This window comes from Ursus americanus, chromosome 24, assembly GCF_024610735.1.
Source record: "Ursus americanus isolate L20-20 chromosome 24, mUrsAme1.1.p, whole genome shotgun sequence".
NCBI classification, from domain to species: Eukaryota; Metazoa; Chordata; class Mammalia; order Carnivora; family Ursidae; genus Ursus; species Ursus americanus.
The window spans coordinates 40,405,541-40,428,224 of NC_142150.1; the positions used below are offsets into that span (position 1 = coordinate 40,405,541).

Consider the following 22,684-nt stretch of genomic DNA (forward strand, 5'->3'; position numbering starts at 1 on the left):
TTCCCTCTCGCTTGCGGGGGCGGGGCTGGGGGGTGGAGTTGCGAGGTGGCTCCTGAGGCACGCGCGTCAGACCCGCCCCCCAAACCGATTGGCTGGATGGCTGGGCCCAGGATGGGCCGGGGGTGGGTCCACTTAAAGACCTCGGGACTCGAGCGGTAGTAGTCCGAGCTCAGGGATCAAGCAGGTGTCTGTGCAGCTGGCTGATCCGCGTCTCCAAGCTCATGGCCTGCGGGATGAGGTGGCCTGGGTTTCTCTGACGGACCCTTGTGTACCCTCACCCCTCTCCCGGTGGAGCGGAGACCATGGCCTCTCCTCAGGGCTCCCGGGCTCCGCTGGAATTCGGGGGACCCCTGGGTAATGGGGCGGGGGTGGAATCTGGGGTCAGGCTCCGCGAGGGCGGGGAGAACTGCAAACGGCGGTGGGGGTGGGGGTCGCAGAGGAGCAGGATCTGAGAATGGAAGGCTTTGAAGGGTCTCCAGAGGCAGAGGGATCTGGGGGTCCGGGGGACTGTCTGGGGAGGGGGCTGCGCACCGGATTTGTGGAGTGGAGGATTGTACCGAGAACAGGAGCAAGATCTTTGGGGGGAGCGAGGGGGTGGGGCCCAAGATGGAAATCAGGGAAGGGGCTGAGGGCTGACAACGGGATATGGAAGAGGGCGGTGGGAATGCTGAGGGGGCCCTGGAGACGACAGGCACCTGGGGTGGCGGCTCGGAGGGCAGTTGCGGAGGGGACGCCTGACGCCATCGCCCCCCCGTCCCCAGGCGCCGCGGCGCTGATGCTGCTGCTTCCTGCCACCATGTTCCACCTGCTCCTGGTGGCCCACTCGGGCCCGGCGCGCCTCCTGGGCCCACCCCCCTACCTGCCCGGACCCGAAGTGCTGTGGAGCCCTCAGACGCTGCTGCTGTGGCTCGCCTGGCTCGGCCTTCAGGCGGCTCTCTACCTATTGCCGGCACGCAAGGTGTGGACGCGGCTCGCGGGGGAGGCGGGCGGAGGGAGGGGGCTCCGCGGGAGAGAAGACACTCTCACCCCTTACCAGAGCCGCTTTGTGCCCGCAGGTGGCCGAGGGACAGGAATTGAAGGACAAGAGTCGCCTGCGCTACCCCATTAACGGTGCTTGGACGCTGGGGGGTTGGGGGGGGGCTTGCGCTAGAGTTGCGCCAGCGGGGGTGGAGCTCTAGGCCCAGTGGAGATTAGCCCCCACCCCCAAGCTCCATTAGATGCCTATTTTACGCTCTGCGTCCCGGGTAGCCTCACTGTCCCTCTCCACAACCGTTGTTCCTCTACCCCCACCCGCAGCATTTGCTCTTACACTATGAGCAGTGGTTGGGGTGACCCACTGAAAGCCAAGGGCAGGGTCATTGACCCCCCTGGGCTTTGGACTGTGTGTGTTGTTGGGGGGCGGAGTGAAGGGGAAGGGCAGAGGTGTAGGAGCTCAGCCCCCAGGACTCATTGTGTACTGTGGTTCAGGCTTCCAGGCCCTGGTGCTGACAGCCCTGTTGGTGGGCTTGGCTGTGTCGGCTGGGCTGCCTCTGGGGGCGCTCCCAGAAATGCTCCTGCCCTTGGCCTTCGCGGCCACCCTCACCGCCTTCATCTTCAGCCTCCTTCTCTATCTGAAGGCTCTGGTGGCCCCTGCCTCGGCCCTGGCACCTGGGGGGAACTCAGGTGAGAGGGGTCCCAGTAGGGTGCAGACGGAAGCAGATGGGGGTGCTGGCTTGCATCTTCAGCCTCCGTTATTCTGCAGGCAATCCCATCTACGACTTCTTCCTGGGACGGGAGCTCAACCCGCGCATCTGGTCCTTCGACTTCAAATATTTCTGTGAACTGCGGCCTGGCCTCATCGGCTGGGTATGCTGGGCACAGCTATGCGGGCCAGGAGGAGGGGTGGGATGGGTAAGCAGTGCTTGGGCAGGACAGGGCAGGGCCGCTATTGCGCAGATGCAAACTATTAATCATTCATCCCACAAATATTTGTTGAGTGCCCTGGGCACTACTCTAGGTATAAGGAGACAAAGGAGAAAAAAAGTTACAGGAAAGAAAAAAAAAATCTCTGTCCTCATGAAGCCTACATTCTATTGGGAAAGACAGACAAAACATAAGTGAAATACATGTAGCAGGGCAGGCGTGCTGCATGCTAGGGAGAAAAAGCATGGAGGGAGTTAGGTGAGCAGGTGCGACTTGAAATAAATCAAGCTCAATCTATTTTGAGGACAGGAGAGGCTGATGCTAGGCTGCCTGCTGGTCCTAGCGGTGCAGAACTGAAGACTGAGCATTGGGCGTAGCAAGCTGTCCATCACTAGTGGCCTTGAGGACATGCCAGCTGTGGTTTGGGGTTATAATCACCCATGCTGGACGGTGATCATGATTTCCCAAAGGGTCTCTTGGGCAAGGTCCCTCATGTCACCCTGGAAACTAGAAAGGAGAGGAGGCCAAGGGGCCACCATGGATCTGCACCCTGGCCTCCAAGGTGATTTCTCCGTGTGTGAAATGGGATAAAGTCAGAACTGCCTGCGAAGGTTGTGAGGATGAGAAGTGGTAACGCTAATGACAGCACCAAACCCAGTGCTACCAGGACGGGTTTACTCATGAGTATTTCCTATGTGCCAGACACATCCTGCTTTGTGCTGCCCATGCATTGTGTCAGCGAGTCCGCAGCTCCGTGAAGCAGGTCCATGATTATCTATTTTCCACAGGGGGTGGAGGAAAGGCGGGCGGGGGAGGCGGTAGAAGAGGGTAAGCACTTACCTTGAAGAGGGTAAGCAACTTGCCCAAGTGGCAAAGCGGAGATGCAAAACCAGGCCTGTTTTAATCCTCAAGCCTGAAATGTCCAGTGGCTTTCTATCTTGCTCTCCCTAAAGGAACATTACGCGACATGGTAAGAGCCCACAGGCAGGGAGCACCTCCAGAAGCATCTGTGGCAGGCTTTGCCCCGGGGTACAGGGGCTGGATCCACTCCGCAAAAGGCCGAGGACTTAGTGACTGAGAGCCGAGAGAGCTAAGGGGATAGGCTGGCCACTGCCCCACCTAGGTGCTGCCACCTCCGTGGAGGCCGGCTGGGGACAGACTGCCATGTCCTCCCTCTTCCACAACCCCAGGTCCTCATCAACCTGGCCCTGCTGATGCAGGAAGCGGAACTTCGGGGGAGTCCCTCCCTGGCCATGTGGCTGGTCAATGGCTTCCAGCTACTCTATGTGGGTGATGCCCTCTGGTATGAGGTGAGGCTGGACTGTGGGAAGAGGCAGGGAGGGCATTTGAGGACCTCACGGGGACTAAGCTGGTGTGTCTGGGTCCCATCCCTGCAGGAGGCTGTTCTCACCACCATGGACATCACACACGACGGCTTTGGCTTCATGCTGGCCTTTGGGGACCTAGCCTGGGTACCCTTCACTTACAGCCTGCAGGCCCAGTTCCTGCTCCACCACCCGCAGCCCCTGGGGCTGCCCATGGCCTCAGTCATCTGCCTCATCAATGGTCGGTTGGGGGGGGCTCCTCCTGCTTTCATTCCTTGTGTTCTGTTTCTTCAGCACTGGGGAGGTCCTAAGCCTCAGGCGCTCCTCTGGGGGGTGGGGGAAGGACTGGGTCCTAGGCCTCCAGGCCCACTGGGCTGTGGGTGGATGGTCAGGGTCAGGTAGAAGGCTCTAAACCTCAACGCTGACCACTTGCTCGTGCTTTCCCCTAGCTGTTGGTTACTACATCTTCCGAGGAGCCAATTCCCAGAAGAACACCTTCCGGAAGAATCCTTCTGACCCCAGAGTGGCTGGTGAGCTGGGTTTCTAGGTGCCATGAGTGAAGGGGTGCAGCTGGGCTTCCTCCGGGTCCCCATCCCATTCCCTGTCTTTCCCCAGGCCTTGAGACCATCCCCACAGCCACGGGGCGGCAGCTGCTGGTGTCTGGGTGGTGGGGTATGGTCCGCCATCCCAACTACCTTGGAGACCTCATCATGGCTCTGGCCTGGTCCTTGCCCTGTGGTGAGTGGGTTGGGAGGGCACAGGATGGAGGCCACGCGACGCGTGTGAGGGACAGAGGTGGTGACCACAGGGTGCCCAGTCTGGGTGTGGAAGGGAGAACGGGGATGCGCCCCAGTGGAGGGAGCAGTCAGGAAGCTGGGAACGGACTCGGTGAGTGGCTGGGGGCAGACCTCCATCTGCCGAGCTGAGCCAGCGCTTTGCGGCAGACCTGGACCTTTCACCAGAGCCCCAATGTCCCTGTGAGCCATTCGAAGTGGAAACCTTCGTGAACTGGGGGCCTGCTGGGCGGTCACAGCCTCCACTTCCCCACAGGAGTGTCTCACCTGCTGCCCTATTTCTACGTCCTCTACTTCACGGCACTGCTGGTGCACCGCGAGGCCCGGGACGAGCAGCAGTGCCTGCGCAAGTACGGCCTGGCCTGGCGCGAGTACTGCCGGCGCGTGCCTTACCGAATCCTGCCCTACGTCTACTGAAGCGGCTCCACTTGCCCCCGAGCGGGGCACGTGCCCACCCAGCTGTCAGCGCAGCCAGCACCAGGCGCCTGGGCCCCACCCTGCTCTGAGCTCCAGCGAGCAGGGACCAGCAGCCTCAGAGAGGTGCTCTGGAGCAAGGAGAAAGGCAGCCAGTGCCCAAAAATGGGAGTGGAGGGGCTGCTCTGTCTCCTGGGATAAACGTCTGGAACCCGTGGTACCACTTCGCTCCCTTTCTGGGGCCAGGGTGTTTACAAACTGGCTGGGTCAGCTCTGATCCAGGACAAGCCGAGAGGTGGCTTGTGGGCCCGAGTCTGGGGGGGGGGGGGGGAAATAACTGTTCCTCAGAAGCAGGCACTGCTGACAGGGCAGACCCGTCACAGCTTTATTAATGACAGATCCCAGTTCAGCCTGGGAGTTCCTCGATGAGAATTCTTGGAGCAGGTGGCAGAGGGCCTCCCCAAAGCTGCTCCAACTCCCGGGTGAGGGCTGCCACCTCATCGGCCGCCACAGCATGGGCTCGATGGGCCCTGGCACAGTCCAGGGCCAGGGGTGTGAGGGCCATCTCATTTTCATTGGTCCAAGCCAATAGAAACTGGCACTTCTTCCGCGCCCGGTAGAGGCGATCTCGCTCTTCCGTGGCCACAGCTTGCTTCCGGGCCCGGCCCAGGGTCTGTGCCAAGTGCCCCAGGGCTGCCAGCGTGTAGCCTTTCTGGTCGGTCGGGCCTCTGCCCATCAGGATGCGAGCGGCTTCGCGCATGGCACCCCATGTGCCCAGAGGCCCAGGCGGATGCTCCCCTGCTTCGAGCACCTGGGCTGCGGCCTGCAGGGCTTCCTCGGCAGAGGCGAAGACCTGCTGCGCACCCAGGGTTCCGGAAACGCCGAGCAGCGTGGCACAGAAGTCCGAGAGCAGCGCATCGTCGCCGCCGTGATACAAGGCAAGAGTGTGCGCGTAGGCGAACAGCACGTTGGGCAGCTGGAAGCGCACGAGCGGCGAGGCCGGGCTGCGGCTCAGGCTGGCCAGCGTGGGGATCCGGGTGGGTACGGTGGGCGCACAGGCCTCGGGAGCGTCTTCGAGGAACGGCTCGGCGGCGGCCTCCTTCACGGGTTCCGGTGGCGTCCTCGCGGGGGTGGGTTCCAACTCCGCAGGGTCACGGCCCGCAGCATCATCCACCTCCTCCAGAAGCCGCGGCCCGGCCCCGCGGCCCCACCACCACGGCCGCCACGGGGGCAGCAGCCGCCCGGCCTCGCCACGGCTCAGCAGCTGCTCGAAGGCCGCCTTCTCGGCCGGGGCGAGCAGCTCCCAGAACCTGGTGAGGCCGCCTGGCGCCGGGCCAGGCTCGCGGCCTGCGTCCTCGGGGTCGTCCTCGGTCTCGCGTTGCTGACGCAGCCGCCGTAGGGCGCTGGCCAGGCGGCTGGGCGAGGCGCTGCGGCCGCGGAGCTCTCCCAGCACCTGGTCCCGGTAGAAGTCTTCGGCGCAGGTGCCATGCGCCCGGTAGCAGCGCAGCGAGCAGTAGGGCACGTTACAGCGAGGACAGGTGTAGCGCGCGGGCTGGGCCTCCCCGGCCGGGCAAAAAACCACAGGGCCCGGCCGGCTCCATGGCGACTGGCGCCCCGCGCCACTTGCGAACGCTCACAGGCCACGCCGGCCAACTTCCGGTGCTAATCGGTTACTTCCGGCGCCTTGCGAGGCCGACGGAGCGTAGTCAAAATCCCGAGGACTCTCGGCAACTTCCGCCTACACTCGGAAGCCAAGCCCCACCCCTCTGTCAAATAGCGTTTGAGCAGGCGCAGGAGCGGTCGGGACGCACAGGCCCCGCCCTGCGCGGTGAGGGAGGGAGGGCGAGCGCACCGGGCCGGTGCTCCGCTGGTACCAGCTTGCCCCCTAGTGGTTCCCTTTTTAGCACGATAAAGGGCCCGGGCGGAAATCGATCTTTGCGAAGCACCTACTCTAGGCCCCTAATTGCGCCAAGCCCAAGGGGGATGAGGTGCATCCCTGCGCTGGAAGGGCAGCCATTCTACTAGGGGACACAGACAAACAAAGGGGAGTGTAGAAAAAAGGTGAAAATGGACTACTTGGCCTAGACTGTGTATGTGTGTGTGTGTGTGAAGCATTTCCCCTCTTGAGAAGAAAGCAACTTAACAGATACCTGAGCTCGTTTGTTCCCACCCCCCCCGCCCCAAATCTATGGTTCATACAACGTTAAAGTGCAGAATCCATACTAGGTGCCAAAAGCACATCAAGCAGCAAAGAGATGGGGTCCTTGCTGTCCTAATGGAGCTAAGTTTGTGGTAGAGTGGGGGTGATAATCCACACAAACCATGTCAAGAGCCCTGAGGACTTGATTCATGGCACCCACGAAAGTGAGCTCTGGTTCTTTTACCAACCCCCAGTAAGTTCTGCCTTCACACACCTTGTATTTATCTCCATATGCATCATCTATTTCCCTATCAAGATCTGGGAGGATTTGATGAACTTTAAGTCTGCTCGTTTTCTACACCCCCATTATCCCTGGTGGTCTCAGCTACTAGTCCCTTAACTGGTTCCTTAACTTTCTTGCCAGCCACCCGGAAAAATCAGCCAGAGAAAGTATTGGATCACAAGTCAGATCACATCAGGCCCTTGCTTAAACCCTTCCCTGTACTTGGTGAGCCTCCATTGCACTTGGACTCAAACCCGAACTCCTGTCCATGTCAAAACCACACAGCTCTGCACATAGTTCTCTGGGCTGCACCTCTCTCATCATCCAGTTGATAGGTTTCAGGCCTCACACATCCCATCTTTAGAGAACTTCCCTAGGCTGTTATGTCTGCCCACCCCAACCAGCCCTCTTTCATTAACACCCTGCTTACTTTGAGGCTCTTAACACTTGTTAACTAACTAGCTTCCTCACTTAACCCACAAGAATCAGAACGCCTAGAAGGGCGTTTCTAAAGATTACTAGAGATAAAAATAGCCTATGTGCTTGCACACTTACTATGTGGCAGGTGCTGATCTAAGACCTTCACATCCTTTGTTTATTCTTCACAGCAACTCTCAAGACATGATGGCAGAAATTAAGTAATTTTAAGGTTGGACAGTCAGAAAATAAATGAAGCAAAGATTCAAACTTAAGGTAGTCCAAGTCTAGATCCAAGGTCTTCGCCTCATGTGATACTATATTCCAAGCACCAGCTGATTCAAAAATCTTCACAGAACAAATGGGTACCCATGTTGCTAGGGGAACCTTGAATCAGTACCAAAGAATTCCACTCCCAGGAACACTCAACCAACCCACCATCCTGAGCTGCGATTAGGTTAATGAAGCTAGCTAGCCAGGCGAAGGTACAAACAAGGTTACCACAATGCCAATGTAATCAGGCAATGCTTTCTGTAGAGGCCGCTTTTAGGCCACAGGCTTGGGCAATGGAAGCCCAAGTAAGTTCTTGTAGAAGGGCCCACAGTGACCACCTAGCCGAATGCAAACAGGTCCACCAAGGCGACCCACCTCAAAACAGCCATAAGCCCTCGCTGCCCAATGGGCTGCTTACAACCAGGCATGGGTACTAAAAAAAGGTAAAGTCCCACGTATTCCCCTACCTCCTCCCCCTTAACTACAGCCCCCCCCCCTCCTGGCAGAGCCTCTCCTCTGCAGTCCTGCCCGCTGCTCCCTTGCAGTGTACCCAATAAACTTCCATCTCCTCTGTTTTGCCTCGGGTGAATTCTTTCAGGGCCGGCACTGCTGACCTCCACCCACCAGGGTCGCCCCATACTTTCCAAAGTAGGGACATACTAGACCCCTGCCCTGGACGCCACTAAGGCTGGTCCCAAGTTCAGGAAAGATCAGACTGGCCTTCCCTGATAGATCTTCTACTCAAACTTCTCTACTGATGCCTCCACAATCCTCCCACAGAGGATTCCTATCTTCTGTGTAAAGAACAAGAACGGGCGTGCCTGGGTGGCTTATTCAGTTAAAGGTCTGACTCTTGGTTTCAGTTCAGATCCTGAGATGGGAGCCCTGTGTGGAACCCCATGCTCAGTGGGGGTGGGGGGTGGGGGTCCTGCTCGAACATTCTCTTTCTCTGCCCCGCTCTTGTTCTCTCCAATCAATCATCCAAAAAACAAACAAACAAAAAGAACAAGAACAAAAAGGGATTTGGGAATTATCAAGTTACTTGCATTGGGAAATTTCCTCAACTCTCCCCCTGAAGACTTGCCATCTGGGGTTACCAGTTTTCATGGTAAGCCTTTTCTTGTAGTTTACCACTCCTTCCCCAACCCAGCTGAGGGCCCCTGCCTCTTCCAACCTGACAGCGCCAAGACCCCAGAACCAGGCCTCTGTTCTAATAAATACACCACCAGCCTTAGAAGCCGTGTATCTCCCTGAGGCCCTGCACATGATGATGAAGCAACGAGATGACTGAACTAAGTGGCTTTATTGGGAAGAGCCAGGATTACAACGGACTTAAGAGTTGGCATTGGGACCCTTCTTCTTGCCAAAAGTGGGCACGACGTTGACAAAGCGCCGGTTGTACTGCATCCGTCGCTTGGCTCGGCCTGTCTTCTTCTTCTTTTTTTCCTGTTTAGCCACCTGGGAAAAGGAAGGGATGATCAGACCTTGGTTGACCTCTTCCATGTCTTCCCTCAGTCTTAACTCCAGGGAGGGAGAAGGCAAACAGAGGAAAGACCAAAGGTCCCGGCTTAGCTTAAAAACAAACAAAACAAAGCCCGCACACAAAAAACAAAAACCCAAAGTCTAAACACCACCACTAATACTCTCACCTACCTTGGGAGTCTGCCCTCTTACTTTCCCAGCACGGGCCAGGGAACCATGGACTTTACCTGTGGTGGGAAGGAGGTAGGTAGTTAGGAGAGCAAGAAGGCCCCACCTAGCAGAATCCTTTCTCCCTCAACTCAAGCCTTTAAAGATAAACAGGGACCATCACGGAACAAGAACAAAGTTGCAAAGATATGACCTCTGACCAAGAGTGTTTAGTACAGTACATTCCAGGATTTCACTTCAGGATTTTCCAGCTGGACTTTAAACAAGAACTGAAAAGCACCTTGGAGAATCTAGTCTGGCTTGATTTTAGTGAGCAAACAAGGGACTAGTAAGTAACTGAAACAGAACTAGGCTCTGGCTCAGTCTCCCATGGACCTCTTCATGAGGAAGGTAAACAGGAAGAACCACCCTGGGGTTAAGACACTGAACTCCACACTCCACACTCATTTTGAGCTTACAAACATTTCAAAGCTCCCCAACTCACCTCCAAGCATGCGACCGGCTACTTCCAGAGTGGTCAGAGCCTCCACTCCACACTGACCTAGGGTAGCCTCATCCTCCAGGGGCGTGCCTGCCAGGAGCACGACCTGATCTTCTGGAGCGATGCCCTCCAGCAAGGCTACATGAGCCTACGGGGGGGAAAATAAGACTCATCAGCGTTCCGGCGGGAGGGGGTGGAGATTGAAGAACACCAGAGGACGGCGCCCGGGAAGCACCACGCAGCCTTACCTTGATCTGGGCGACCGTCTCCTGGCCGGTCACCTCGAGGGTGTGTAGCTCCTGGGCGCGGACAAAGAGCTGCATGTCGGCGACTGAAGAAAGAAAGGCTGGTAAAAGAATGCTCTGGGAGAGAGGGGGTCGGGGGAAGGCAGCGGGCAGCACCGATCGCGCCGGGATATAGGTGGTCGCGGGATCTCACGTGGGTAAGGCCAGGCCTGCCAGGGAGGTCGGCTGGGACCGGAAGCTGGCCCTCAGAACACACCCTGTCCCTCTTTTTTTCTCGCGCCCTCTGACTTCGCAGCCAACCTGCTATTAGGCTTCCAGATCCAGCGGTGGCCCGAATCTTACCTGAACTGCGGGCACCGCAGTCCGTACCGCGAAGATGGAGTCGAGAAAGAGGAAGAAGCAAGGGCGCGCACGTCCTCACCGCCTGCTGCGTGCCACGTCACTGCTGAGCGACCGCTAGAGCCTTTGGCTTTTGTACCGCCCACGGCAGTCCTAGCTCCACCTCTTTACGCTCTGCGCAGGCGTTCTTTTGGTTCCGGGGGCGCGCCCAGAAAGGGGTGGGACCTGGCCGGCTGCGCGCGCAGACGGCCAGTGTACGGGAACAGTTCAAGATGGCTGCGGCCATGTTCCGGGCTGCGCTGAGAGGGTGGAGAACTGGCGTCCAGCCGGGCTGCGGGCTACGGCGGCTGGTGAGAACGCTGAGCCTGGAGGTGGGGGAGGAGGGCTGCGTTGAGTCTCGCTGTTATTCCTGTAACCCTGGAGCTCACGTACAAGGTAGAGGCAAGGTACAGGGCCTGCAGTGCGCCTGGCTGTGTGGGGCTTAGAACCTGATTGATGGACAACTTGGGTTAGTCAGAACTGGGAAGGGCTGCACGTCGACTCCTGCTAATTTATTTTTTAAAGGGATGCCGTTCCACAGGGTAGGGGTCGGCCTTAGGTCATTGGCGACACTAATGGGAACCTAGAGTTCTTATGTTATACGGGCCACTTCATTCTCCTTCCCTCTTCTCGTAACCCCGGGGCCTGTCCGGACTCCAGGGCATCTATTGGGAGAAGTGTCCAAGAAGGATCCTCGGGCTGGAGGATGGGAGGACAGATTGCGGAGAATTACCTTAGGTAGATTTTTTATTAATGTCTTAATTTTTCCTAGATGGAAAAAGGGGGTAATAAAATACCTAACTTGTGTCATTGTAAGAATTAAGTCAAAACAGTCAGTGCCCGTAATACATTTAGTCCAGTGCCTGGCAGTGTTTCTATGAGGCCAAAATGTTACACGTAAGCGAGGGTCATATCGGATGATTGTGAGTGGGATTATCACGATTGCTGAAAGTGCCTAATCCAGAACTAGACTATTTCAATAGAATACTTAGAGGAAACTTTAAAATCCTGAAAAATGCTATGTCGGTCAGACAGTAAATTGACTTTGACTTTTGAGTCCCACAGACGTTCCGAGAGAGGCGAGCCTTTCAGAGTGCCTGAATTTATTTTCCAGACTCACCTCCACCCTGGCAAACTGAAGTCTGGGGCTTTTCTATCTCCAGGCTTTTATTTATGCCATTCTTTGCACCTGTAGTGTTTCCTTTTTTTACTTAAGTTCTGTCTCTTCTTTGTTGGGTGGGTGTGTAGTGGGTGGGCCGATGGGAGCAATGGTTGTTTTTGTTTTGGACCTCAGAGCCAGACCCAGGGGCCTCCTGATTACCCCAGCTTTGTGGAGTCTGTGGATGAATACCAGTTTGTGGAGCGCCTGTTACCCCCTACCAGCATCCCAAAGCCCCCAAAGCACGAACACTATCCCACTCCCAGTGGTTGGCAGCCACCCAGAGGTGAGCTGGGCGATGGGGATGGCTTGAGGTTTACAGGGGGGAAACCTCTCTCTCCCTAGTGGTCTACCTCACCAGCTGAGGCTCTAGATTCCCCAGTGGGTTTGGGACTTGTGTGGAGGTCTCTCAGGGCTTAGCATCTGTCTCATGTTCAAGGGAGGGCCTGGGAATGCAGCCCTGTTTTACTAGTACCCATCCAGCCACACTGGCGGGATGAGGTCTTCCCATTCAGGAAAAGTGAAGCATAGAGAGAAGAGCTAAGAGTGGGACCCCCACTCCCACTCCAGTAGGCCTTGTACCATAATTGAGAGCACAGCTTGGGAGTTGGGCAGTTCTGGGTTCAAATTTGGCTCTGCTATTCATTGCCAGTGTGATCATGAGTTAGTCATTTAGCTTCTCCCATCCTCAATTTTTAGCAAAATGGAGATAATCTGCTCAGTACATAAAGCACTTAGCACAGAGCCCGGCATGTGGTAGGGTAGGTGTTCAGTGCTGTAAATCCCCATTTCTTTGCGCCAGAGATTGATAGTAGCCTCCCTGATCCAGGGGAGAAGTGCAAGGATTGGCCTCAGATGGGGACCTAAAGATCTAGGGAGGCATGGCCCTAACTTCATTTCTCCCTGAGCACCTTCTGCCGCCAGGCCCTGTGCTGGGCCTGTGAGGTTACCAGGGCAAGCCAACTGGTCCTGGCTTAAATTTCGGGAAAGAGCAGGTCTTCTGATCTGAAATCTAGAGGTGGCTTTACCATTGGGTGCACTGATTCTCTGCAGACTGTGAGGGGAAGGGCATCGGCTAAGGTGGCATAAAGCCTGGGGAGATTTGGCTTCTCACCGTTCTTCCGTATAACAGACCCCCCACCCAACTTGCCCTACTTTGTGCGGCGCTCTCGAATGCACAACATCCCCGTCTACAAGGACATCACACATGGCAACCGCCAGATGACTGTGATCCGAAAGGTGGAGGGGGACATCTGGGTAAGTGAGGGCATGGGTCAGGGGCTGATACTGACCCTTTTAGGGCTGAAGGGATGGGAGTCTACTGGAGGGGGTGGTCTGACCAGGCTTGATTTGTCATCTTCCCCACCTCCCTCCCCAGGCCCTGCAGAAGGATGTGGAAGATTTTCTGAGTCCACTGTTGGGGAAGACACCTGTCACCCAGGTCAACGAGGTGACAGGTACCCTGTGGGTCAAGGGCTACTTTGACCAGCAGCTCAAAGCCTGGCTCCTGGAGAAGGGCTTCTGAGGCCCAGCTGAGCAGCCTGCATGACAGCATCCGCCACAGACTGGAGTCCAGGGGGGGGTCTCAGGAGGAGGGAGGTGACTGTTGGAGCAACTAGGACGGGAAGTCTAAATGTCAGGGCTAAAAGCTTGGGCAGGGCAGAGTCAGGGCTAAAGGGCTTCAGAGCAGGCCTCGCTCACATTAAGGGGGAATGGGACCCTCTCCACAGGTGCCAGCAGTGAGGGAGGGCTGTCTGACAGTGGAGACCCTGCCTTCGTGGGAGCTCATTGGGCTCAGCTGTTCAAATTCTGGAGGTTGTTGACTGGTGAAAGTAATAGCCCAATCCATTTTAGGGGAGGGTAGCACAGGGCAAACCCACTGAGTACATTTCTTCCTTGGCCCTCAGACCCCCACCACTGCAGACATTCTCAAGCCCTTGCTCCAGGCCGGACCTGGTTTGGTGGAGGCTATGGAGAACACAGAGGACTCAGGCATGGGTCCCGGAGGTCTTCAGTTCCAAGTGCAGTGTTGGGCACAGGCATAGAGGGCTCATGTCAGCCCCTGGGCTCATTCCTCTTACCCGTGGAGAAGTAGAAGGCCCAGTCACCTCGGCTCCATTCTAGGGGAGGAGTTGGGTCTGACTGCATTTCTAGCTCTGAGAAGTTAAGCGATTAGCTTGAGCTGGTCTCTTCACAAGGGGGTGCTCAGGAGCATCCAACAGAGCGAGCCTGCCTTCCCGGCTTGCTGGCCTGGTATCAAGGCTGGACAGGGGCTCTGCAGAAAGAAACGTGCTGGCCTTTTGCCCCTGCCATCCCGTCCCACCCCCAGCCAATGAACTGTTCCACTTGCCCCATCATTGGGAGTTACAAAGGTCAGAGGCCTGAGTTCCCACCCTTATCGCACCCTCCAGCTGGTTAGGGACAAGGTTCGAAGCCTGGCTCCCCTACTTGTCCTCTGACCTAAGGCAGGGAACTTAACCTCTCTGGGACTCAGTTTCTTCATATGCTAAATGGGGATCTCTTCATCATAGTTTAATGACTTGTCTAAAGAAACCCACACCCCTGGGGACTCTGAAGTCGGCAGCCTGAGCAAGAAAGAGCAGTTTGGCACGCGGATCCCGTGACTCCAGCTCCAGCAGTCGTTAATGCGAGTCTTTATTGGCTGTATATACAATTTAAGCTATTAAAATTTGTACAATATTTACAAATTAAATAATCATCTGAAACTGTCTCCAGCAACTCTTGTAACACAGAACCGAGGGAAAAAAAGACGGGCAGGCGGGCCTCGGCTCCTGTGGTCCCTGCCTGGCCCAGTGCCTTTTCTAAACTGGAAAGCCCAGGAGCATGACACTCCTGCTCCTCTTTCCTAGGGTCAAGCATTCAAGTTCAAAGACCATTTTAAGCCAAAAGACAACAGCAAGGAAGTAGTTCCAATACTTCTAAACCCCAGAGAAGTTCTGGAAGTCGAGAAGTGGCTTCCACGGACTCTGCGGCGTGCAGTGGTTCGGGAGCAGACACATGAGCCCTCAGCCTGGCGGGAGGCTGGGCAGTGGTTGCTGGGTGAGACCAGGAACGGTCCCACGGGACAGACAAACCGCAGGGAGACGGTGGCGTGGGGGGAGGGGAGGGGCACCTCAGTGCTGCCCCCCTGCTCCTCCACCCTCGAGCCCCCCTTTCCCTGGGCTGTGCAGTTGCCAGTAAGACACGGAAACACCACAGGGCATGAGTGACACAGCCACCGTCACAAAGGGCTTCTAGGGAGTTTAGGTAAGAAAAGGGACAGCAGTACCAGTCTTGGTGGGTGGCCCAGGGAGCAAGTTCCTGGCCTGCCTCCAGCCCCTTAAGTTCACACATGGGATCGGGGAGCTAATACTGTTCAGCACTGAAGCGACTTCACACACACACACACGCAAGTGGGGCCTGGAGGGACTGCCCCTTCTCCCAGAGAGGGGTGAGGGGGTAGAGGGCTTCTCAGAGACTGCGCCTTCCTGCCTTCACGGCCCCAGCAGAACAGGCTGAAGGTGGGAGAGAAAGGCTGGAACTGACCCAAGATCCCCATGGCTGCCCAGGACTGGAAGGGCTGGAGTCAACTGGGGCCTCAGGCGTCTTTCCACTTGGCCTAGGGGATGCCACCTCCTTTGTCTCAGAGCTGGGGGTCATTACTCCCTGGTGCACAGAGAGAGGGAGCGGGCACTTGGTGGCAGGACGTGTTACAGCAAGGGCTGCTCAAGAGAGTGGAGGCAGGGGTAGGACTGGGGTAGTGTCAGTGGGCAATCGGGGACTCCAACTTCTGCAGGCGGCGGCGGCGGAGCTCCGCTGCGTCGGGCTCCCCGTCCTCAGGCAGCTCCTCCGTGCCCACTGACTCAGGAGCTGGGGACAGAGTTCCGAAGTGGGACTCAGAGAAGTTCCTTCCCCATTCCCACCCCCCACCCCCAGGCTGACCGAGACTACCTGGAGGCTTTTCAGGCTCAGGGGCTGGCGAGGAGGCTCCAGGGGATGGGGTGGTGGCCTCGGAACTGGGGATGCTGGTGGGGGAGGCAGCGGTGACAACTGCAGGGGCCGTCTCCTCAGTGGGGCTGACAGAGGTGGCAGGCCGAGGGGGCCTAGGAAGACGAGAAGGAAGGGGCAGGTGAGGACTTGACATCCTGGCGTGATTGGGCAGTTCTTCTGCCCCTTGGAAGCCTTGCGGGGCAGCGTCAGCACTGACGTCCGTCTGCAGCCCGAGTTAGCAGCGGACACAGGCGAGCACATGTCGTGGGAGTCATCGTGAGCCCCTGCTACAGATGGGCCGTAAAGCACTCGCTGGCGACAACTGTTGGCCTTGTTCACTCTGAAACCACAGCGTCTAGTGGGGTGCCAGGCTCCTCACGGGGCGCCCGGAGACTTTCCACTGACCAAAACCACACTCAAATCTCAGACTCCAGCTCCTCTCCAAGCCTGTGCGGTCACTGCTGTGTGCCAGGCACTCTGTGCACGTGACCTGTGGACGGGACTTAGAACTCTTCTATTCAAATAAGGTGACCGTGCTCACCGAGCACGTGAGTGGTGGGACCAGCACTTGAACTTAGGCTAGGCTGGCTCTCGGTGACTTTTTTATTTGCTGACTCAGATCAGGGTCAGTGGTTCCCAGGCACCGGGTCACCGTATGTGAGAAGGGTAGACATGTTGAACTAAAGCCCTGAGAACGAGGACTAATTTGATTTTAGAAAAACATAAAGGAACAAGATGGGAAATCAGCTCTCTCATGAACGTCAGTCCTCCTGGGACCCAGGCAGGCCTCTGGCAGCAAGAGACACAGGCCTCGAGAACCTGGAGATCCTGGTGTGTCTACGGACAGGCCGGCCTGAATCAACAGGCGTCACAGGCCGGCAGGAGAGGGACCAAGAACCCCGGCCGGGAGCCTTCCGCGGGCGGCCGGGCGCGCGCACGTACCGCAGGGAGGCGCGCACGTACCCCAGGGAGGCGAGCACGGTGAGGTACTGGTTGATCTGCAGCATGGCGGCGTCCAGCAGCGTGTGGATGTTGCGCAGGCTCTGCAGCCGCGCCTCCAGGTGCTGCCGCTCGTGGCCTTCCAGAGCCCGCAGCTCCTCCGGGGTCAGCCCGGCAAAGCCCGCGGGGGGCACGGGCATCGGGGGGAAGGCTGGAGAGAGGCGGAGGCTCAGCCTGGGCCTGACACCCCCGACCCTGCCCAGCAGCCCCGAGCGCGGCTCCGCTTACCGAACGGCGGAGGCAGGGGCATGCCCATCCAGGGAGGAGGGAAGGGGAAGCCTGGGCCGGGGCCGGCCTCCGGGGCGGGGGCGGAGCCAGGGGCCGAGGCAGCGGGGCCCGCTGTGGTGGTGGCGGCTCCACTGGGCCGAGGAAGGGCCGCTGAGGGTAAGAACAGGAAGTTGGGGAGCGTTAAGAGGCCCCCGCTGCCATTCCTCCCACCCCTTGGCTGTCACGGTCCCCAAAAGACACTCACCTGCACTGGTGGATGGAGGAGCCACAGCCTCTCCTGAGCTGGGGGGAGGTGGGACAGGTGGAAAGGGGGCCATGGGGGGCCACAGCGGGAACATGCCTGGAGGAAAGGGAGGCAGGAGGCCCTGGGGGACTGCAAAGAGAGCACAGAGCACGGGGCAGTGAGAAAAGGTCCGGAGTGAGACAGACGCAGATCACACAGAAGGGGCTGGCCCTTAGGAACTCTGTCCCTGCTCCCAAGGGCCTCTCGCAGCTCAGCACGATATGACACATGACCACGACCCGCTTCCCCGCCCAGACTGAGCTTCTAGAAGACAGGGAGTCTGATTCACCTCAGTGTTTCCCATACCCAGCTCGGGGCCAGTACTCTACAGGGCGTGTTGGATGGCCAAGTGAGGGGGCCACTCACAGTTGGGGGGCTGCGGCAGGAGTGGTGGGGGGTGAGCGGCCGGCGGGGGCCCCTGATCTGCAGGTTCCGGGGGGCGGTGGTGACTGGGTCGGCAGTGATGCCCGGAGGACATCCATACGACACGTAGGGCAGGTCTGCTGCCGCTGGAACCAGGAACGCAGGCAGCTGTGGGGTCAACACCGGGCGATGGCTAGCAGGTCCCTGGGGGCCTGCCTTCCAGAGCCTCCCCCCTGGTGTCAGGCTCCCCGGGGCCCCTCCCACCTGGTGTGGAAAATGTGGTTGCAGGGCAGTCTCTTGGCACCAGTCACCATCTCTTCTCGGCAGATGATGCAGACATTGTCCATTGCCTGGAGTTCCTCCGGGGTGGCATCCGGATACCTAGTTAGGACAGGCCAAGGACAGGTCAAGACCAGAGGTGTCTTGGGGGAGCCCGGGGCAGAGCTCGGGAGCGCAGGCGGGCCACTCACAGTGTGTTCATGTTGCGGATGGCTCGGCGAGACATGATGGCGTCTGTCACAGCCTTCTTGAACTGCCTGAAAGGCCAGTGTTGGTGAAAGTTGGGTGAGGGCGGTACGGATAAGGGCCGGGGCAGGGGCGGGCCAGGCCGGGCCGGGCTTACCTCATGGCCAGGTACATAGGCCGGATGGCAAAGAGAGGGAAGGTGTGCACCTTGATCATGATGGTCATGAAAGCCATGTACAGCAGAACCTTGATGAAGCCTGGGGGCAAGGGGAGGTGCAGAGAACAGCAGTCGCAGGGCCTGGGGGGCGGGGCCGGGGACGCTGGTCCGGTCCGGGGAGGCCCGGGCTCTCCTCACCTGTAAACAGCTCCGTGTAGAGCATGTACACGGCCTTGTTGTCCCAGGGGTTCTCGCTCTGGAGGTCCACGGAGTGCAGTACGTACTTGATAAAGATGGTAAGCACCATGGTCATCAGGATGGCGTACTGGAGGGAGAGGGGACGCGGGGGCATGAGCACACACCTCCCCCAGGCTGCAGTCACACTGCCGGAGCCCGGGAGTTGGTGGGGCGGGGCGCCGTGAGACCAACCCGGGCTCGGCCACAGCTGCGTCCTCCCAGCTCGTCCACTCCCCAGACCTCTCCAGCCCCGCCGGCCTGTCTGCCAAATGACAGAATTAACCGTCCCTTTGTTAACGACATGGCTTTGCCGATGAAAAGATGCAGGTCAAGTGCTCAGCACAGGGTCTAGCATACAAGCGAGCACTCGGCCAATGGGAGCTGTTAGCACCGGACACACCTCCCCAGTTGTCCATCAAGCTAATTCCTTCCCGCTGTCAAGGCCAGCTCCCCCAGGGGTCCATGTGCAGGAGGCCCTCCCTGAGCGCCAGGTCAGGACTGCTCCCCCACACGTGCCTCTCTGTGCTTCCCCTGCTCCAGGGTGTCTGTGTGTGGAGCGCGGGAGCTGAGACTGACTGATGGGTGCTCCTTGGTGGCCTGCACAGGCCTGGCCCCAGAACAGGTGCTCAGTAAGGGTTTGTTGGCTTATTGAAGGCACATTCGGTGGGCTTGTCCTCCCAACCTCCCAAGCCAGTTTTACCTCAAAGCCAAACACCAGCTGCACTGAAGCCCCACGGGTCAGGATGCTGTGATAGGCATGGCTGACGAAGAGGAAGTCCAGGATACCCAGGAGGAACATAAGGGCTGTGGGGACCCCCCAGATGGGGGGTTGGTGGGGTCAGCCCAGGGCCCAACAGCCACTTCCGGCTTTAAGACCCCTCCCTCACACCCTCAAGCCCACCATGGCCCTAGCCATCTAGTCAGGTGGCACACTCCATTGACCCCAGCCCCCTGGGAACTCCAGTTTTGCCTGGGAGGGTATTAGAGCGGCCCGAGCTCCAGGTGAGGAGGCCAAGAGCTAAGGGGCTGGGCAGCTGAGAAGCCCTGGAGTGGAACAGGGCAGAGATGATGCAAATTAACTTCCCAATTTATCTTTCCTGTACAGCTGTGGGTTGAGGGGGACGCCTGTGCTCTGGGGTAGAGGACCATGGTTAGTGACTTGTCATGTTCCAATTGTCCACGGTGCCTCTTCTCCCTCCAGCTCCCTCCTCTCCCCTCCCATGGATCTCACTCACAGATAATGCGGCAGTGAAAGAGCCAGGAGATATTGGGGCTGCGTTCCATCTGAGGCAGAGCAGAAAGGGGGCCCATCAGGAAGGCCGGGGCTCACCCCACATCCCCAACCCAGACTTCACTGTGCAAGCCTACCCACCAAGCCACTCCCTGGCTCCCATCTGCTTCAGAGAACCCCCTGACCCAACTCACAAAATCCACACGGTCCTCAGCCAGCCAGTGAAAACACTTGAGGAAGAGAAGGAGAGTGAAGAGTGCAACAAAGCGGGGGCTGAAGTCGTCCCGAAAGACAGTGAAGGCCAGACAAGTCTCAGTGACAGCATACCAGGAACGTTCCAGAAGGTGCTGGGGGGTGGACAAGGAATGATGAGGAACCCAAGGCATTCTGCTTGCCCAGCTCCCTGCCCCTCACTTCTGGAGTCATGAACCTCTTACCTCCATCTCTGCTGCCCTCAGCTGTCCAAAGAACACCTTGCCCATCACTTTGCCCAAGAGAAAGACAAGGACAAAGGCCTGGATGTAGAGGACCTAGGAGTGAGAAGAGGCTATGGTTTGAGGTCACTTTCTGCTCTGCTATGTCTGGGGCTCGTCATTCGGGAACCTCCCCATGGCCCCATCCCCAATTAATTCAAAGTCAGGCAGCTAGTGGGCTACTTCGCGTCTCTCCCACTTACCTGACCTCTAGCTCCGCCCCTGCCTCAAGCGGACTCCTCCTCCCCTCCCAGGGAGTCCCCCCCACCTTGAGCCCTGAACTCACTGCCATGCTGGGGCTGGACTTGGTCAAGTACACCACGGTGGGGTAGAACTGGTGCTTGAGGTAGTAGGCATGAGCCACCACGGCCCCGGTCAGCGCCAGGCTGGCCGCCATCATCACTGCGGTGCGGAACATCGTCCTGGCCTGGAGACCTGCGTGGGGACAGGGAAGGAATGACCTGTGCGGGGCGCACGCCGTGCAAACCCAGCACAGCGCCCGACACGCAGTGTCACCGAATAGGAGGGAAAAAAAACCCGCCTCACCTCACCCTCACAGTCGTGACGTCAAGAACAGCATATGCTCCCCCGATTTTACAAATAAGAAAATGGAGGCTCAAAGGGGTTACGAGCCCACTGACGCAAGGCCTGGAGCCTGGGTCCGTCTTGTTTCAAATCTAGGGCTTTCCACGCCGCCTGCCAAGCCGCCGCCTCTAGGGAGGCTCGAGGAGAGGCGAACGTGCTGGAGGAGGGGGAACCGCTACCACGGCCTCTAAAGTGAAGATGATGGGGAGGATGCAAACGCAGAAACCTCCAGAAGCAAGAACGTGCCGCCTGGACTGGGAGAAGCCAGGCGCTGGGGGGCGCAGCCGGGCAGGCGACAGCGCCGATGACAGCTCGGCCAGGGTGGGCAGCTGCGACGCGCGCCTCGCGGGAGCGGGCGGGGTACGTCAGCCTGGAACCCTGGCGTCCACCAACCCCCGGGGCAGTGTTCTCTCGGGGGCAGCGGAGAAACGGCCGATCGCCGGGATGCAGCGCGGCACGGAGAGGGACCCGGGGCGCCCCCGCACCTGTAATCGCCAGGAGCTGCGAGCGTCGCAGGCGGGGCCCAGCCTCTGGACAGCGGCCGCGCGGACGCCGGAGGTCTACGGCCAGCTGACAAGCCGCGAGCGGGGCTGAAGGGGAGCGCCGACCCCGGAGCCCTCCAGGGGAGGGCCCAGGTCCCGACTCCCAACCACAACCCGGGCCCGACCCCGGCCGACTCACCAGGAGCCCAGCGCCGCGAGCCCGCTCGATACCCGCGACTGCGGAGGCGGCTCCGGTTAACAACACTCCCCACCCCCTGCGAGCCGGAACTTCGGGAGTGAGACACCTCACTTCCGGTGGGGAGCAGTGCGGATCGTACCAAGTGCACCCCTCCTTTGGCCGCACCGCGCACCCTCCGTGGTGCCGGGAGCGGTGGTCCCACCACCGGATCGAGGCTTCGTGCCCAAGGCCGTAGTAAGAGATGCGACAGGCGGTCGGAGCGGAATAGGGCAGCCCGGCGGCTGGTTGGAGTCCCCCCGTTTATGAGTCCCGGATGGTATCGCCTCCGTCTCCGAGTGGACTCAACCCAGCGGAGGACTCAGGCTCTCGAGGCGGGGAGGAAGGTGGGACTTTGTGCGGACCGTACCACTTGGAGGGGAGAGCGTGCAAGGGACGGACGTTCTGGGCTTAAGAGAAATAAAATGCTTTAGAGTCTCATTCCAGAAGATTTCACAACAATTTGACAATTGAGATGCCTTCCTGGAGAACTAGATTCAGAAAAGAAAAATTTGCTCCTCCACGATCACCCCCAAATTGTGTGGGAGTATGTTGGGTCCCCGTGGCTGCTACTCATTGGCCGAGATAGAGTTACGCGGATCAATAAGAAAAAGGAAAGAAATTTGCGGTCCTATGGAAAGAGAAAAGCAGGTGAGCGGTTGCTAGGCACTAAAGGCAGCGTTGCCTAGGTCTAGGTCCAACCTCAGTGGGCGGACAGCCGCCGGAGGGGGCGGGGGGCTCTGCCATCCGTGGGCGGGTGATCTGTGTCTGCCCAGGGGGAATGTTTGCTGCGCCACGAAAGGGAGGCGCAGGCTGGTGTTTCTAGGGCTAGGAAGGCAGATATTTAACACCGTCTAATCTTGGGATGGTGTTCTATGCAAAGGGATCGACTTCAGCTTCCCTGTGCCTACAGCCTTGCCCTCCTTGTATAGTCCACTACCGGGCCACAGTCGCAGCTACCACTGGTCTTGGGCTGCCCAGTATTTCGGTTTGTGTCTCAGTCGCAGCCAAGCCAGTCTGTTCCTTGACAGAATGAAGCCAACACGCCCAATTTGTGTCTTACATTTTCCTCTGTCTCGTAGCAATCCAATCACTGAAGTGTATGGGCTAGGGGATGCTATGCTCATTTTGTACGTGGGACAATTGAGGTTCAGGGATTTTACAAGATCTGTTCTAGGATTGGCCTCGGGTCTGTCTGACTCTAAAGTCCTGTCCTGTTGGCCTCAGCCACCTTCACCGCCTCCTGAATTGACCTGAGCAGTTTAGCTTGTAACCTGTCACAGTGTTGGCTCCCCGACAAGGCCATGTGTTACTTTCTAGTGACTTCATCCAGTGGTCAGCTTTCAGTTCTTGCCTGACTCGACCGACCTCGCTCCTCTTTTAAAAAGTCTCTTCCCTGAGCTTCTGTGATCCCACAGGCCTCTGCTTTTCTTTCTGGCTGTGCATTTAACCCCTTTCCTCTCTGTCTTTCCCGTCTATCCTAGATGTTGGTGTC

At 58.3% G+C, this 22,684-nt stretch overlaps 6 protein-coding genes across 10 annotated transcripts in view; 3 read left to right on the plus strand and 3 right to left on the minus strand.

The window, feature by feature from the left end:
- Positions 1-131: 131 nt before the first annotated feature.
- TM7SF2 (transmembrane 7 superfamily member 2) lies at positions 132-4,655 on the plus strand. 2 transcript variants are annotated; one of them, XM_045775556.2, is made up of 10 exons: positions 132-238; positions 762-958; positions 1,056-1,110; positions 1,468-1,662; positions 1,742-1,845; positions 3,093-3,212; positions 3,300-3,468; positions 3,677-3,757; positions 3,843-3,965; positions 4,278-4,655. In XM_045775556.2, exons 2-10 carry the CDS (start codon positions 776-778, stop codon positions 4,436-4,438), a joined length of 1,191 nt encoding a protein of 396 aa, XP_045631512.1. In that variant the 5' UTR covers positions 132-238; positions 762-775; the 3' UTR covers positions 4,439-4,655. The 2 variants fall into 2 exon arrangements, with proteins under 2 accessions (XP_045631512.1, XP_045631511.1); XM_045775555.2 differs by having other exon boundaries at positions 138-354.
- Positions 4,656-4,790: 135 nt separating this feature from the next.
- On the minus strand, positions 4,791-6,598 carry ZNHIT2 (zinc finger HIT-type containing 2). Its single transcript, XM_045775561.2, is given in 2 exon segments — positions 4,791-6,011; positions 6,013-6,598. Coding segments are annotated over 2 exon segments (1,194 nt in total). The 5' UTR covers positions 6,037-6,598; the 3' UTR covers positions 4,791-4,841.
- A 2,238-nt stretch (positions 6,599-8,836) lies between these two features.
- FAU (FAU ubiquitin like and ribosomal protein S30 fusion) lies at positions 8,837-10,400 on the minus strand. Its single transcript, XM_045775606.2, has 5 exons — positions 10,267-10,400; positions 9,928-10,010; positions 9,683-9,827; positions 9,202-9,257; positions 8,837-9,006 (listed from the first exon to the last, which is right to left on the minus strand). The coding sequence occupies exons 2-5, from the start codon at positions 10,000-10,002 to the stop codon at positions 8,881-8,883; spliced, it is 402 nt and encodes a 133-aa protein (XP_045631562.1). The 5' UTR covers positions 10,003-10,010; positions 10,267-10,400; the 3' UTR covers positions 8,837-8,880.
- Positions 10,401-10,462: 62 nt separating this feature from the next.
- On the plus strand, positions 10,463-14,192 carry MRPL49 (mitochondrial ribosomal protein L49). 3 transcript variants are annotated; one of them, XM_087855018.1, is made up of 5 exons: positions 10,490-10,709; positions 11,597-11,747; positions 12,594-12,718; positions 12,840-12,918; positions 13,993-14,192. In XM_087855018.1, exons 1-5 carry the CDS (start codon positions 10,536-10,538, stop codon positions 13,995-13,997), a joined length of 534 nt encoding a protein of 177 aa, XP_087711144.1. In that variant the 5' UTR covers positions 10,490-10,535; the 3' UTR covers positions 13,998-14,192. The 3 variants fall into 3 exon arrangements, with proteins under 3 accessions (XP_045631558.1, XP_087711144.1, XP_087711143.1); XM_045775602.2 differs by having other exon boundaries at positions 10,463-10,613; positions 12,840-14,192; XM_087855017.1 differs by having other exon boundaries at positions 10,492-10,709; positions 12,840-14,192.
- SYVN1 (synoviolin 1) lies at positions 14,100-21,112 on the minus strand. The gene is given in 17 exon segments (XM_045775520.2): positions 14,100-15,331; positions 15,413-15,564; positions 16,415-16,601; positions 16,679-16,828; positions 16,923-17,051; positions 17,328-17,400; positions 17,402-17,492; positions 17,589-17,705; positions 17,795-17,860; positions 17,947-18,046; positions 18,145-18,271; positions 18,884-18,987; positions 19,419-19,467; positions 19,609-19,761; positions 19,852-19,944; positions 20,174-20,322; positions 20,958-21,112. Coding segments are annotated over 16 exon segments (1,830 nt in total). The 5' UTR covers positions 20,306-20,322; positions 20,958-21,112; the 3' UTR covers positions 14,100-15,224.
- A 28-nt stretch (positions 21,113-21,140) lies between these two features.
- Positions 21,141-22,684, plus strand: part of SPDYC (speedy/RINGO cell cycle regulator family member C) — a 32,594-nt gene continuing 31,050 nt past the window's right edge. For both annotated transcript variants that reach the window (XM_087855013.1, XM_087855014.1), the window contains exon 1: positions 21,141-21,840. The gene's annotated coding sequence lies outside the window, so the exon portion shown is untranslated. The remainder of the gene's footprint in view (positions 21,841-22,684) is intronic.

Bases quoted from the DNA above. Each gene is read 5' to 3' on its own strand.
- FAU (XM_045775606.2), bottom strand. From the start codon at position 10,002: ATGCAGCTCTTTGTCCGCGCCCAGGAGCTACACACCCTCGAGGTGACC. The intron at 9,828-9,927 runs GTAAGGCTGCGT...TCCCCCCCGTAG, and splicing joins AGACGGTCGCCCAGATCAAG to GCTCATGTAGCCTTGCTGGA. The intron at 9,007-9,201 runs GTAGGTGAGAGT...TCCTTTTCCCAG, and splicing joins TAAGAGGGCAGACTCCCAAG to GTGGCTAAACAGGAAAAAAA.
- MRPL49 (XM_087855017.1), top strand. From the start codon at position 10,536: ATGGCTGCGGCCATGTTCCGGGCTGCGCTGAGAGGGTGGAGAACTGGC. The intron at 10,710-11,596 runs GTACAGGGCCTG...TTTGGACCTCAG, and splicing joins ACGTACAAGGTAGAGGCAAG to AGCCAGACCCAGGGGCCTCC. The intron at 12,719-12,839 runs GTAAGTGAGGGC...CTCCCTCCCCAG, and splicing joins AGGTGGAGGGGGACATCTGG to GCCCTGCAGAAGGATGTGGA.
- TM7SF2 (XM_045775555.2), top strand. From the start codon at position 303: ATGGCCTCTCCTCAGGGCTCCCGGGCTCCGCTGGAATTCGGGGGACCC. The intron at 355-761 runs GTAATGGGGCGG...CCCCGTCCCCAG, and splicing joins GGAATTCGGGGGACCCCTGG to GCGCCGCGGCGCTGATGCTG. The intron at 959-1,055 runs GTGTGGACGCGG...TTGTGCCCGCAG, and splicing joins ACCTATTGCCGGCACGCAAG to GTGGCCGAGGGACAGGAATT.